The 16,190-nt window shown below is 37.5% G+C and overlaps 1 protein-coding gene across 4 annotated transcripts in view; it reads right to left on the bottom strand.

Moving 5' to 3' along the window:
• Positions 1–15,807, bottom strand: part of PTPN3 (protein tyrosine phosphatase non-receptor type 3) — a 91,019-nt gene extending 75,212 nt beyond the window's left edge. For 3 of the 4 annotated variants that reach the window (XM_018070139.2, XM_018070140.2, XM_018070141.2), the window contains exons 1-6: positions 15,670–15,807; positions 3,856–3,963; positions 3,642–3,684; positions 2,514–2,592; positions 1,181–1,225; positions 466–518 (exon numbers count right to left, since the gene is read on the bottom strand). In XM_018070139.2, coding sequence (XP_017925628.1) covers positions 466–518; positions 1,181–1,225; positions 2,514–2,592; positions 3,642–3,684; positions 3,856–3,963; positions 15,670–15,807 — 466 coding nt within the window. Of the gene's footprint in view, positions 1–465; positions 519–1,180; positions 1,226–2,513; positions 2,593–3,641; positions 3,700–3,855; positions 3,964–15,669 lie in introns of all 4 variants that reach the window. The other variant, XM_018070138.2, reaches the window with a different exon arrangement.
• Between the last annotated feature and the right edge of the window lie 383 nt (positions 15,808–16,190).

The following is a 16,190-nucleotide window of genomic DNA, read 5'->3' as shown; positions in this document are numbered from 1 at the left end:
CTAACAAACTAAATGCCATTAAAAAAATTACATAAGAACTCTGTAATTTCTTAATCATGAGTTTACCTTCCTCTTAACTGTTCTCTACATGGTCACTTATTCCCCTGGAATGTTTTCCCATAGCTATTGCAATACACAGTAAGTTTCACTATTTTGTTTCTGATGACAATGAAAACCTGACTTTTTTGTCAGCAGTACAAGCACACATAAATAAGAACAATATTACCCTTGTATCAACTTTTTTACTTTTTGACAGGCCTAGCAAGTACACTTTTGCTATTTAGGCTGCCTGAAGGCTGCTTTAACAACCTGAACCTGCTTTACAAAACTTCAGCCATAGCATGTTGAATACTCCACACAAATAGGCAAAGAAAGAAATCTCTCCTGATTTTCCAGTGCCAAACAGCAGAGAAGGTCATTGGTCAAATATATTTACTAACAAAATAATGATTGTTTATTACTTACATTGTACTGCATACGATGCCAGGACAACAGCAGAACTAATGGGGCATGACAACCTGGAAAGGAGATGAGATTTTTATGAGGCTCTGGACATTACTTTAATAGTTGCATTCTGGTTTATTTAAAACTAGACATAAACACTAAAATTAGCCAATGCCGAGCACAAAGACAGCTCTTATCTTATGACCAAAACTGGCTCTATAGAAGAAAAAAACCAAATCCTAAATGCAATTTACGTTTGGCAGAAGTACTTGGACTATCTTTCTCCCCCTTTTTTTTTTTTAAAATGTACAAACACACAGGAATTGCAGCCAAAGGAACTACTGGGTATATACCCACCATATAGGTAATATAACCCTGAAATCAGAAGAAACGATAGTATGAACTGCTCTTTGCTACTCCCTCCTGCTTACCACAGTGGATAGTTGGTCCCACGTGGAATTCCATGCCTGTCACACCAAATCTTGCATAAATATCTATTCAGCTAACATTGTGCCTCCAGACACATGGTATCTCCTACAGCTCATTTACAACAGACTTCTCAAATGTTCTTAATGAGTGAGCTATGTGACAATTTGTAACATTTCCTAGCAATTTAATTTTCCCTTAAAGCAATGTTTCACAAGGCACATTTTTATAGCAACAATACTCTCAGAAAAAGGTATTTTTATTTTATTTTTAAAATAATTATAGAGAAATTGAAGATTCTTCTTCTTACCTTCCTTCTGCAATATCAATCTTCAATTGCAGAAAGAATAAGTGCCTAGAAAAGGTATTTTAGGAAAAGAAAAAATGTACATTTATTTTAAAAGGTATGGTTTAAATGGCTACATATATTAGTTTTATTTTATTAGATATCTCAGCAAACTATACAAACAGATGAATAAAGATTAGTGGCATTGGCAAATATGCAATCATACACCCACTTAGTCCGATAAAAGTTTTAAAGATCTTTGGCAGTCTGTACTGCAACTCCAGGATCATAGTATTAATGTCACAACTAACACTACAAAAACCAAACCACTACAGAACTGGGCTCTCTTTCTTCCTGGAATATTGACTTTGAATGCAACATTAAAAAAAACCAACAAAAACAAACAAACAAAAACCCAAAAAAACCCAATCAAGATAGACTGTGAAAGCCTATCTTGCAACAACTCAATTGAGAATGAGACATTTCTCTAGCAGTATATGATGACAAAAAGCTCTTAAACAATTCTCCAAGAGCAGTTCAGTCTTACTCTTATTAGTGTATTTGACAATGTTACTTTTTAGTGCTACTGAAGAAATGAGATATGAAGAAGCATAAAGAACGGATCACCAAATAATTTCAGGTTTAAACTGCAGAGCAGCTTAAAACTGCATGATTAACAAATATCAAAACAGGTCAATAGTTATTTATATTCTCAAGACACTGAAACCAACAAGCAGTGAAAATGTTACAAAAATACCAGATTAATGGGTGCCCTCAAATTCTAAATTCCATATCAAAGGCACTGAACAAAACAAGTATTCAGTTAAAATCTTGTGACAAATTAATTGAAAATTGCTTATAATTCATGTACCCCATCAGAGACAGGTAAAAAAAAAAAGGTCTACTGTAAACCAAAGGACTATAGATCTTTGCATGTTACAAGTGTAATGGGCAAACTAGGAAACAAGAACTGTTATCTGTTCTTCCTGAAACAAAATAAACCCCACCCTTCCACACCCTTGGCATTAAATCTACTGCACATGTTCAAAACTGACTCAATGTTGATACAAAACTTCTAAGATAGATCTAGGGCATGCAGGCTCAAAAAACCCCAAAGAATTCAAGGTGCAAATAAACCAACTGACATCTTTGTACTTGCTTATATTCCTACTGTATTTTGGAGTTGTAGGCTGTGTGTAGCAGAAACCACTCATCAAGCTGTCCAATCCAAACACATTTAATATTAAGAGTTATACAAAGTTATTTATGTAATAGAGCATAGTTTGCAAAGCTTTGGACATGTGAAAGGAGGGCTTTACACATTCCTAGTTCATGGAAGCAAACAAAGAGAAGTTACCTGGTTTGTTCTTGCTGAAGTGTGTTAGGATCAGGTATAAAAAACCTTACACGAAAACGAAGGGTGCAGGGAAAACCTCCTGCAATATTTTAGAAGAGCAAATAAAATTTTTAGTTTAAAACAGAAAACAGTTTTAATTTCTATATTTACAGAAAAATTACCTGAACAACCACAGGGAAATCTCATGTATTTTTCTCATGAAACTAAAAGAAACTATGAGAAGTCTCTCCTGATCCCCTAACACCAACTTTGAGAAGAAAACACTCAAATGCTGTAATGCTTTCATTTAAAGTACTTTGTATATGCTACTTTGCATAAAAAGTGTTATTAAGGTACCTTTGCCTCATAAGTATTAGAAGAGAGAAAAGAACCAAATACGCTTAAGGTGTCTCAACTGGCATAACGCTTAATTCTATCTTACATATAAATACCTGACATTACAGAAGTTCACCATGCTAACCTTGTGTATGAATTGAAAAAAACAAACAAACAAACATAATCTGTAACACAGGGTAAAAATAAGAGAGCTGAAAAGCATAGCTCAAGTGCCACAGCATAAACTGCAATAGTGTCACTCAGTCCTCCTAAGTTGCTATATGGCACCATCATGCTGGCCCACCTGTACTTCTTGGTAAGCATTCTGTGTTACCCAAAGCTGTTTATAAACAAGACACGCTAGAAAAACACATACACTTGGAAGTGTGTGGTGTTTTTTGTTTCATTAGTTTTTAATAAAAAAGCAAAAATTTGTTTTTTCTTGCTGTACTTGAGACAAGAAATTGCCATACATGAAATTGGTTATGCTTCCCTCAATCAAACCCCTTCTTCCTTATCTTCCCTATCAGAAGGAATTTACTGGCACAACAACATGACTGCTGCTTTCATGGTCATGAAGTCTAACACTGCTCAAAAGCCAGGTTTAGATGCTATTACAACATCAAAGTTAGTGACCTAGCAGGTCAGATAGGAGTAAGGAGTAGTAGAAAGCTCTCTTGAAGAGACTGGCAGAGATAAGACTTGTTCCTGATGAAAATTTGCCATCTGGACAAACTGCATTTTTTCTAATCATAAGAACACAGAAAACCAGGACTACAAAGTTACAATCAAGATATTAAAAACAAGTCTTACCTTTTAACTGTTTTCTAATAGGTTTGCTTGGTTCAAGCCATCGCTGTGAAATGAAAAACTATTAGATGGATTAAAATATTTACAAATAAATACTGTTTCTTTATGTGCATGTGTGTGCATGAATATGTGTGTATACATATATGTGTATGCACATATGTATATATATTTATACATACATATACATGCACACACATTTATTATTAACTGTACTTACAGGTGAATCTACTGAAGTTTCATTTTGCTGTAAACCAAAGTATTCCTTCTCCGTCACACCCAACTGGTTATAGGTCATATCCAACAAAATCTGTCCAGTGTCTTGTTTCTGAAAATGAGAAAACCTTAGAAGTGAAACTCTGCAACTCTTATACATTTTAAGATACAATTAACCAAAATATCTTTTTTTGAATGTAACTCATGAATAAAAATAGCTGCTAATTCATCAATTCAAAGTTTCTCAGCAATAAAAACTTTTTTCTGATAAAAGTTTGGTTTTCTTTCCAAAATACATTAAGCACATGAAATTTCCGAATGTGAACTGACACGTATTGCAGCCCTTGAGGGGGGGGGCAGCAATTTAATTGTAAGCAGACCACCCCTCTCTTGCCCACAGTGGGAGCAATGCCCTTCTCTGGAGTGGTAGCCTGCAGGGATGGCTTACAGACACATGAGGTTGCTCTGGCCCCTGCTGTCACCACCAGCACACTCTGTTTCCACATCATCTGCCAAAAGGTAAGTGAGTATACACTAGGATGGGGGAAAAAAGAAGGAGGATGCTGTGCTCCAACCATAAGATCCTGTACTTCAGCCTGTACTCTCCCCTGCCTCTCCGCCTTCACATGCTCAGCTGTCATTCAGTGACCCCATTTTCTGCATAGATGTCTCTCGTGACAGGTATCAGAGAAGAATTGGTGCAACAGGAAATTACAGGCAGCAGAAATCAGAAGTGTAAGGTATAATTTTTCCCAAACCAAAAAGGATCTCCACGCCATGGCATTGTGGAGAACAGATTAACCAACTTTTACCACAGAACTCTGTGAACCAGTCCTATTAAAAAAAACAAACCAACCATCGCAAAAAGAAACAAACAAAATCCCCTCAACAAGACTGCAATCCTAAATATGCTAATAAGTAGCTTGCTGTATTGGGTCTGTGTGGCCAGGTTCTGGTAGCAGGGGGACTACATGGGTGGCTTCTGTGAGAAGCTGCTGGAAGTTTCCTTAATGTCTGGTAAAGCCAATGCCAGCTGCCTTCACGACGGACTCGCCACTGGCCAAGGCCGAGTCAATCAGGGATGATAGTGATGCCTCTGTGCTAACATATTAAAGAAGGAAAAAAAAAACGTATTGTGCAGATGTAATTGTGGCCAGAGAAGAGTGGAGTGAGAATATGTGAGAAGAATAGCCCTGCAGACACCAAGGTCAGTGGAGAAGGATGGGAAGGAGGTGCTCCAGGCACCAAAACTGAGGTTCCCTTGCAGCCCATGGTGCAGACCATAGTGGGGCAGCTGTGCTCCCACAACGCATGGAGGTCCACGGGGCTGAAAAGATCCACCTACAGCCTGTGGAGAAGACCCACGCCAGAGCAAGTGGATGCTTGAAATAGGGCTGTGAGCCCATGGGAAACCTGTGCTGGAGCAGGGTCCTGGCAGGGACCTGCTGACCCATGGGCAGAGGAGCCCAAGCGGGAATAGATTTCCTGGTAGAACCTGTGGCCCTGTGAGGTCCCACACTGGAGCAGCCTGTGCCTGAAGGATCGCACCTCATGGTAGAGTGACCCGTACTGGAGCAGTTCGTGAAGAACTGTTGCCTGTGGGATGGACTTACACTGGAGAAGTTCATGGCGGACTGTCTCCCATGAGAGGGACCCTACACTGGAGCAGAGGAAGAACTCTTCTCCCTGAGCAGTGGCAGGAACAATATGTGATGAACTGACCATAACCCCCATTCCCCGTCTCCCTGCACTGCTGGCGGGGAGGAGGTAGATCCTGGAAAGGAGGGATGAGTGGGGGGAAGATGTTTTTAAGATTAATTTTACTTCTCATTATCCCACTGATTTTGTTAGTAACAAATTTAGTGAATATCCCCAAATTCAGCCTGTTTTGCCCATGACAGTATTTGGTGAGCGATCTCTCCCTGTCCTTATCTCAACTCATAAACCTTTTGCTATAATTTCTCTCCCCTGTCCAGTTGCAGAAGGGAGTGATAGAGCAGCTTTGGTGGGCAAATGACATCCAGTCACAGTCACCCACCACACTTGCAAAACTGTATGGCATCTTAGCTCTAGATTTTTAGGTACAGAATTGCTAGATAGAATAAAAATCAGACTAGTTTGCTTCATATTTTTTCTATTCAAGAAAAATCACAGAAAACTAAATTTTTCAAATTAGTTTGAGTGAGATTTTTCCAAATCTCACCCTTAAAAGCAGAAACAAATGGCACACATTTAAAAAAAAACAAAACAAAAACAGACCAAAACAAAAAACACAACCAGAGGAAAAATTATTTAGACTGTAAAAGACAAGCACTTTGTTCTGGAACAACCTTCTTAAAACCTGAGCTCTGGCTTCATCAAGTTCTGATTTTTTGAACAAATTTCTTAATTTTTAAAAATAATCTCTTGAAACAAAGGACTTCATGTACAAGTGTGATAGTGACAACATTTTTGTGGGTGGTCCTTGTCTTGCTCAGTTCACAAGAGTGTCTACTTAATAAGCCAACCCAATTCTTTGCTTAGACCTTTTTTATTATACAACAGTTTAGTAAGTCCAATTCAGAAGACAGATTTCTATTATTTTTATAGGGTACCACACTGTTGTGATTGAGGGTTTTAAACTAATATATTCCATAGTCTTCCCTTATCTCATAGAAGCACTCTTCCTACTTAAAAAGACGGGAAAAGAAAAACAAAAATTCAAGCTAAGGACACCCACTTGGCCCACCTTATCTTGGAGCATGGAATATTATCCAACATTTTCTACTGCTAGAGTAGAACTCCTAGCATCTTATTTGTGACTTGAACGCTCAGTGTTACTACCTCAGGCTGTTGGCCTCCTGTGAAAAGCTGTGCCCATTTTTCGAGTAAAGTCACATGTGCAGAAAACAATGTAGGCAACATTCAACTGTTGAGAGTACCCATTCCCCTCCAGCAGTCTCCCATCTTGTTTAACTTTTACAACAAACAACTGAGGTCTCACAATAAATGTGAATCCACTCAGGCCTGCAGGGCTGTGTGGGCACTAAAAGCAGCAGCTCTGTCCCCTCCTTCTTCCCCAGCTGCACATTCCCACTCCTCTCCTTTCAAACAGGCTACCATTCCATAGGATAGTAAAACCATGATAGATCAAACGCCATTTTTAAATGAAATAGCATAGGCCTAGATTTCAGCTTAGAAACTGAACTCTTGGCAACAGGTGAGGATCACATGACCATGCATTCCTTGTCACACAAAGCCATGGCACCATGCACCTGTCAGGCAGTTCTGTCCAGCACAATCAATGAAATTGCCTTCACAATAAAGACTGAGATTTGCCCATCAGAAATTATCCCTATATGTACACAAGAGGGCCCTACGGAAACAGCAGATGCCACCCTAACCCTCTGAAATAATGGGCATTTCCTGACATACATAAGTTCATCTTTAGCACTGCCTTAGCATATATACCATATTCATTTCCCCAGGGTTGGGTTTTTAAAAGCAAAATGTAAAGACACTTCCAAGTGACACCACATGACACCTGCAAAACAACAACAATTGCACCACCTATGCTGCATACTTTTGACAGGACCTAAATGAGCAACTGAAGTTATATTGTGACTAAGAACAGTAATTACAGGGGCTGGGACAGATACTTTGTTGAAAGAAGGTGCCCAGGAATCTCAGGTTTCATTTCAAATTGGGCAGGACAAGACCACAGAGGGCAGATTCTTCTGCTAATTTTTGGTTTGAATTTCAACAGTTCTTATTCCTTTTGGTCTCCTTTCTCTGCAACAGCATTTTCTCCTAATTTCCTTCTATTTTTTCATGCTTCCAGTCCTTCATCCCAATTCACATGCCTTCACCTTCTCTCTCCTCACCCCCTCACAATTGCATTACCCTTCTTCCCCAGCATACATGAACTGCTAAGCCTTCTCATTGCTTACCTATAAGCAAGCTCCCTGCTATGATATTCCTGCTCAGCAGTCACAGTTCTCTCTGCAATATTCCCATGGGTCTCCTAATCCTAAAACCAGCTGCTCAGCCAGTACTAGACTCATTCACCTACATACCTACTATTTACTTCTCTTCCTAGGAAACATGGAGATGTTTCCTAGAAAAAAAATAATTTCTATCACTACTTTTATGTGGTTACAGTTCTTGCCCTCTGATGTTAAATGCACAAAGTTGCTTTCACAGTGCCTAGATCAAGCACCCACTCCAGAAATCTAAGCTAAGATGTCCTTTTAAATTGTTCAAGTCTTCTGTTAAAATTTCCAAAGATAAAGGTTTTTGTTGTTTTTTAAGGACATGTTTATTTCCTTTGCTTTGGCATTATTTTAAGAAACACCTGAATTACTTTTCAGCCTATATACCTGAAAATGACCCCACAGCTCATGCTGCACAATCTTCAATCTAGTTTGCCCATAAACAGTTTTGAGACCTAAGTGTAAAGTGAGGCAGGCTAAGGATGTCACATCACCGCTTTTGAATTTTGATATGCTTTCCAATACAGATCATGGCCACAACATATTCTAATATTACTATGTGTCAATATTACAACACATATTTTCACTCCCCTGTGCCATAGGAAGAGGGTAAAACAACATAAACAGTGCTCAGCTATACTGGGCATTAGAACTAAGTTCTCCTTAACCCTATCAACCATTAGAGCAAGTAGCTAAGACACTCCTAACAAAGTTCTTGCCTTTCTACAGTGAGATTAAAAAAATTATGCACTCTCGTCACTAGCCTACACTGTTACAATGACACAAGTTCTTAAGATAATTTTAAGAATTTTGAAGTTTTTTAGTGAAAAGAAACATTTTCAAGAAGTTCGCATGTTTCTACTCTGAAAAGAATTTTCCATCTCTTTCACCTCCACAACATCTACTAATCCTTATTCTGAACTGTTAAAAGCTTTGTATCAGCCACCTCATAACCACACATTATTCACCTCCATTTAAATCTGTCTTCAAATCAATTACAATTTATGATGGATAGGCCAAATATTAATATTTAAAGCAGTCATAATTAGCACCTATTACATTCTAACCGTGTCAAAAAGATTTTCTACTATATTTAGGGAATTTAGATTAGTCAAGTTCAATGTTTAGTAAGTCAAACAATTGTGAAGAGGAAAAAAAAAATCCCTTTATTTTTTTTTAATGTCAAATAGTGCCTAGAAGTTGGGATGATCAAGACTCACTGTCCTAAGAACTGCATAAACATAAGGTAAGACTCTTAGTTCTTTAGAGTGAAGGTGTAAATATGCATGTAAAGTTTTTCAGTGGGTTAGCTTCTACAAGTTAATTAGTACAAAGAGACACTTTAAGAGGACAGTGAAACATATTGCACCTCTGCCTGTCCCTCTCCTCTACAGAAGTTTTGCCCCCACTTTCTGGCAATGATAACCTCCCACTTAAACACCACCTAAGCTTTTGCAAATTCAGTCTCACTTCAGACACAATACTCACCGCCCCTCATGTGCTGTTTGAGGTCATCCTTTCCTAATTCAGTCTGTAACACTCACCCACAAGCAAACAGACTGTGTTCTTTAGTCCCAAAACACCTATGAGCCTGAACAAAGTGCTACAACTTTCTTTCCATTTCCACACTAATTTTACACACAATCAATTTATTTGGTCTTCTGTTAACTCTATCCTTTTCTCTTACTGGAATTTATTTACCCATATGATACCCACTCTTATTCAGAGTATGGAAGATTTTGTTCAGCCAAATAAACAGAACAGCCTCTTCTCTCCTAAGGCCCAGTCTTCTGCAGAGCATCCTAGTTTTGCTTTCTATGCCTGCCTGACTGGAATTTCCCTCTTTTGCCTGCAAGTAGCCAGGATCCACTTATGACCTTCCCTAGGGGGTGGCCTCAATGCCAAGATTAACACTCTTAATACTTCCTTGACACTGGCTGAAGAATCCCGCCTGGTGCATAGTAGCACTCACCTTTTTCAGAATGATAACACATGATCAGACCAGCCTGTAAACTACCAGTGTTCTCCTCTTCTATTGTTAGCAACTGAAAATTGAGCTTAAAAAAATACTACCTCATCTTATAAAAGCTATTAGTTTACACTACTGATTTCCCTCACTGCAATTACTCCTTGTTCAAGATAGCCTACTTGCTACCTGTATCTTTTTATTGTTAATAAGGTCTCAAACCTCAAATTTTTGATTTACTGAAAAAGATTCAATAGCAACACATTAATGCCCTTGCACTGTTTAACATCTCCTTTTCAGCAAGATCTACTGTCACCTCTCAAGCCAACTCCCTGCCCATCCCATAACTTTCTAGATTCCATACTCAGTAGCGCAGTATTTTCCTATATAAAGGTCATACGAAATATTTATCCAAGGACAGAGTTTTGACACAATGCATTTCTTCTGCCTCAAAAATGATTTAAAATAAACATATATATGAGATTAGTCATTTCAGTTCTAACTTTGGAAAAATATCCCCTTCCTTTAATTCTTTCCTTCAGCATTTATTATCAAGTCAGGCCCCACAAAGGGCTAAGACTAACAAGCCTGCTGTAGGGTGGTTCACTTTCTCACTGTCCTCAAAGGCATCATCAAATTTCATAGTGTCTTATTGTTTTCCAGTCATAGAATATACTGATCTGGTTCAATATAAGCCTAAATATTTGTTGCTAGCCTGGGACTTTTTACAGCAGTTCTTTCTCTTTCAACATGCAGGGACACAGAGTAGCACTAAACTGTCTTATATTATCAAACAATATCCAGTAGGAAAACTTGGTGAGAAAGATACAACAATTCTGCATTATTGGATTTTTCTATGAGCTGTTTAAAATTATAAAACTCTGACCCACAATTAAAAAGAACCTTTAATTATCTCGGTTCATTATTATAAATATACCAATAGTAATTGATTGTGTTAACTTTAACAATCATGTTCCTTCTCAGATCCTGGAAGGAGCTTAACTGAGTTGGCAGAGAAGGAAAAACATTCCTTACAATTTGAACGCTATGTCCTCCAACTTATTGAATTATTATAGCCTCATCATCTTATTTCTAGAAGGCAACCCTATTATTAAAAGCCAACTACTCTAAAAGCAAAAATCACAGGTACTTAGTTAAAAGTGTCAATTCAGAAAGACAATGTAATACAGAAGTCATCTGATGCTATAAATTTTATCCTTTCACAAAAGTCAGTTTACTTGAAATTGAGAGGTGAGCTTCCCAAGTGGTCATTCCTGGTAAATGAGTCAAAGTAGAGCAAAATCAGAAAATTCTTGCATGTTTATATGAAAAAATGCAAATAAATTTGCATTATTGCTCAATATACACCTATTAAACACACTCGAACATGGCATGTGAGCACATTCTGTATATATTAGAATGACAACTAGCATTTTCTCCATGTGGAAAGCCTATGCATTATAGCCTTAGAACAAGACAGAGGTAACATCAGAGACAGAGGTGAGTTAACCTTATCACAAAATTCAAACACCTCAAATTTACTGGGAGGCATCAAGAAAACTTGGATAAAATTAAAGTCAAGTGCAACATTCAGTACTAAATGCAGTCAAATCTTTGTCTCAAATGGGGTTTTGAAAGAACATTTCCAACTGTTAGCTTACAAGCACCTTTTATTCTTTGCCTGGACTTTGGACATGTTCCATCTAAGTACTGAAGCACTTAATGGCGGAAAGACAAGGAAGGCCATTTCAGCCTTGCATAGTTAACATACATTTCTCTTTGGACTGTAAGCAATGTAGTGGAATGTGTCTGTCTGTACTCCCATGTGAACTTTCCTGATAATGGTGACCTAAGAACAGCACATGCTGCAAGTTACACTCATTAACTCTTTGCAATACCATCAATACAAATTTCAGATTCACCAAAAGTGCAGTATAAAAACCTTTAAATAAAAACAATGAACAAAAAAGCCAAATCACTTCACTACTCTGCCAAAGCAAAAAATCCAGGAGAAAACTGGCACTCTTCTCTTGCAACTAAGTCTTTATTTACAGTTGGTCAGGATACTGCTATTCTTTGGGCTAAGTGCTTAATAAGAATTTTCAGGAATCAAATTATGCAGCTATCTTCAGGTTTCTCAATAGATAGAAAGTCCCTCTGGTCATTTCCATATGCAAAATACACCTTCCTTCTTCCTTTGTCCAGATTTAAGATATTTGATTTTCATTCACCCTGCTACTGATTAAACCACTGGAAAATCAAAATACCATTTAGCAGTCCTATAGGTATAACTACAAAAGTGCCATGAGCCCATGCAATTTGCTAACTAAATTTGATGAAAATCAGCTTTGTGGGCTCTATCAAGACCCTGTTGTTACAGAATGAAAAGAAAGGTATATCTCTATTCTCCCTGTTCTCTGAAAGGTTCGCTATTTGAAGATACCATGAATGTTCTACCATCATTTTAAAGATCTCTCTTAGCACCAGTTCAAAATTTCAAAATACATAAGTTGTTTTCAGTGTCAGGTTGTAAATTTAGGCTATTTAATCTATCATCTTTGTATTAAATTTAAATCCAGTCCATATTTTGTAGCCTTGAGCATCTGTGCATTGTCAACAAGATACTTGAAATGGTAACATAGAAGAATATCTATTTGTTTAAAATTAAAGCAAACTCATCTCAAGTTTCTCTTACCCTTAATGTTTCTTTTCTTTGATGTTGTTTTCCTATATAATCTCCTTGCGACTTGGAAAGAAACCTTGTTTTTATAAGAATTCCATGTTCAGGTGGCTGCTACATGACAAAGCAATGCTCAGTATTTTTCAGTACATTGTCATTAGAAAGGGAGAAGTCTCCAGTTCCATTTATATCATTGAATGGATAAAGACCAAGATTCAAGTACACTGATTTTCCCTGTTCACTTTCCACTATTTGTCATAGAAAAGTCTATGAACATAAATCATACTTATGTATACATGAATATTAGACTAATACTAGTTCAAAGTGTAACATATATCGAAACTTGAGCCTTCACAGATCAGAACTCAGTACCACTAGACCCCAAACACACCACCCAACCTTAGTTTTCCACTGATACACTGAAATTCTTTTAAAGAGAAAACACTACACCCTATGCTTTAGAAGAGATGACCCTGTTCAGCTCCAAGAGAGAAAAACTCAACAGATTTCAGTGATACTGGTAAAAACTGATAAAGTAAAAAACTAGAAGGCATATTTACAAAATTCACAAGACATAGTAAGTCTTTTTATCCAAGTATCTTGTATGTATGTATAGTCACTTTGGAAAGCACCTTCATTTTAATAATATACTACTAAATCATTAAATACATTGCTGTCAGTTTGTCTTCTGGATAATTGTGCCATGTGATATGCATATTTATTTTCTTAAAAATATAGAATTATCAGCTAACTTGTCATCGAGAAATTAATTAAATGTGGAGCAAAACTTCTTGATATGAGAAACAGTTTCTCTAAAGCAACAGACAAAGACTTAATTAGTGGGGAAAATCTATTCAGAGCAAAACTTACTTTCCTTCAGTATGTGCCTAGCTGATTCCCAGACTGACCACAGACCAGAGTCACTCTTTGCTCACAGACATAAAACTGAACGATTTTAGCAACTAAAATAAACACACAGTCAGGCACAAACTTCACAAAGCCAAATTTTTCTGCTATTGTAGGCAGAACTTGGATGCGAATTTTCTGCAGCTGGCTTCAAACCCTCTTGAGAAATGGACCTTGTGATACTACCAGAGCATGGCAAAAACTATTCTTAGGCAGACTTCAAGGTTAGATAACCAGGAAGGGCCATCCTGGCAAATAAGTGCGGCCTCCCTCAGTACCAGTATGACAGCTCAGTACTCAAAGAAATAAATCTGCTGTGAAACTTCCTTTTTTTAGCCCATAACACAGTGGGGCAGCCATGCTCCCTGCTTGTTTTCAGTAAAGCAGTAATGAGTCCTACATCACTCCTACACAGTTCAGCATTACAGCTGTAGCAAAGGAGGCTCTTCTAATTCTTGGATGCAGGAGGTAACCAGCAGGGATACCCTAGGGGTACGCTGAAGGTAGGGAGAGCAGTCAGCTGGGTTTGCAGTTTCAGAAAAATCAGAATCTTAGAATGGTTTGGGTTGAAAAAGACCTTAAAGATCACCTTATTCCAACTCCTCTGCTGTGGGCAGGGACACCTTCAAGTAACCCAGGTTGTTCAAAGCCCCACCCAGCCTGGCCTTGAACACTTTCAGGGATGGAGCACCCACGGTTACTCTGGGCAGCCCATTCCAGTGTCTCACCACCCTCACAGCAAAGAGTTTCTTCCTAATATCTAGTCTAAATCTACCCTCCCTCAGTTTAAAGCCATTTCCCTCTTGTTCTATCACTACATGTCCTTGTACAAAGTCCCTCTCCAGCTTTCTTTAGGTACTGGAAGGCCTAACAAGGTCTAGCCAATTCCTTCTCAATGGTTCCCATATTGTGGTCACTGCTTAAAGGATGAAATGAGAAACAATTTTCACTTGTACAGTGCTGGACTTACAGCCTAGCACTAAATGTAAAGCTGTGTAAACACTTGTTTACAAAGAATGAATATACTACTATGCATGGATTTAAAAACATTTTGAATTCCTCATTTTTCACAGATCCTTGTGCGGGGGGGTGGTATATGGTAATTATGCCAGCTCACTGACAGACAAGGCAATTCTTAGGGCATACTAGAGACAAACAACTGTGTACTAATGTGTTGCTCCTTCTCTTACATACCTACTCACCTTGTACTGTGCCTCCCAATGTTAGCTACTTCATAGACACACACATATATGTATATACATACACAGCATATAAAATATATACTAATACAAGACTAATTCTGTATATATTAGAATGAAAATAATATATTTAACCTATCAAATAATTCCTATTTCAACTAATATCCAATAGACAAAGCTATCAGTCTGTAAAGTGAACTGTAATAAGACTTGGGAAAATACAACTTTTGGGTGCAGTTTTGAATCTCTTGTAAGAAAACATTGTGTAATCTAAAAGATGTAGCAACATATCTTCCTCAGCAAAATGCTTCTTCTCAAATAGGGTATACTGGATAAAATAAGTATCATATACACAAATACACACAACTCTATTTAAATTCATCTACAGGTTTTTTTCAGGGTCAGATAATTTTAATGAAAGTTGATTGACAACTGAAGCTATTTCCTTTGTTTTCATTTAAAAATGAGCTAATATTTTTAATCAATACTAAAAGTTATAAACCAAACTATTGCTAGAATAAAATACAGTAATAATACAAAGTGCAAACCTCCATTAATCCTCTTTCCCTCCCCACACCCAAATAAAGAGGCTATATCGAAGTACAAAAGACTGAACTAAACTGTCCTGCTAAGCCACAATGTCTTCACTATTCACATCATCTCTGCATTTCAGAAAATATGTAACTGACATCACTACAGGAATTTACAAGGCCTCCTCCTTTTTACCAGTCCTTTAATGGGAGAAAAGGAGGAGCACATCCAAATTTGGGGGTTCCTTTTAAATATTAATTACTTATTCATAGTTGACAATGATCACCAGATCTCTTTCTTTGTGGTTCCCATATCATACAGAAGACTTTTTGCCAGATACAATCCGCATGCCATGATTTTATGATATTTCAGTTGGTTGACTTGAAAGTAAATTAAAATAGCGCTTCATAAACCCATTACATAAGCAGTAATTCTGCAATTGGTAATGGCAAAGTTACGTCTTCTACATCTTTGGGATACACCAAGCCTCAGGGTCCCACATTTGATCTCCAGCTTTCAAACAAATTCCTATGTATTTAAAAATAAAGTAGTTTTCCAAACTTACATTGACTTTGAAGCTTTGTACTGAGCCATCCAAAAAGTGGACGTGACAGATTATCTCTGATCGGGTTTTCTCTTTTGGTAGCTCTGATGCTCGTATGTTATTTATCCTCCCACCTAAGGCTCGTAAACGGGAGTTCATAACTATTGCTGAATAACCTATAAAACAAAAATTAGGTTTAATAACAGTTCTTATAATTCTCTATGTTTGATCTATGCTTTTCAGAGTAACCTACAACATCATGAAGACCTCACTACACCCCAAATGAACAAACGCTTGTTGTAGAGAAGAATAAGTTGTAGAATTAGCTTGTTGTAAACCAGAATATAAATGCATATATATAGGGGAGCTTCCATGTTCTAACTGTTAACAGTCTCAAGAGAATTACAGATAATCCCACAGTGTATACTTAGATTAGGCATGGGCCACTGCCTTAGTGCAAATTGGTAAAAAATTCCAATCACCTATTATAAAGCAGGAAGATAATGTCAAGACAAGTTTTTATCATCTGTAACTAGTAAATC

The sequence above is a fragment of the Manacus vitellinus genome, unplaced genomic scaffold (genome assembly GCF_001715985.3).
Source record: "Manacus vitellinus isolate BGI_N305 unplaced genomic scaffold, ASM171598v3 scaffold_17_pilon, whole genome shotgun sequence".
NCBI lineage: Eukaryota > Metazoa > Chordata > Aves > Passeriformes > Pipridae > Manacus > Manacus vitellinus.
This window is presented reverse-complemented; position numbering and strand designations above follow the sequence as displayed.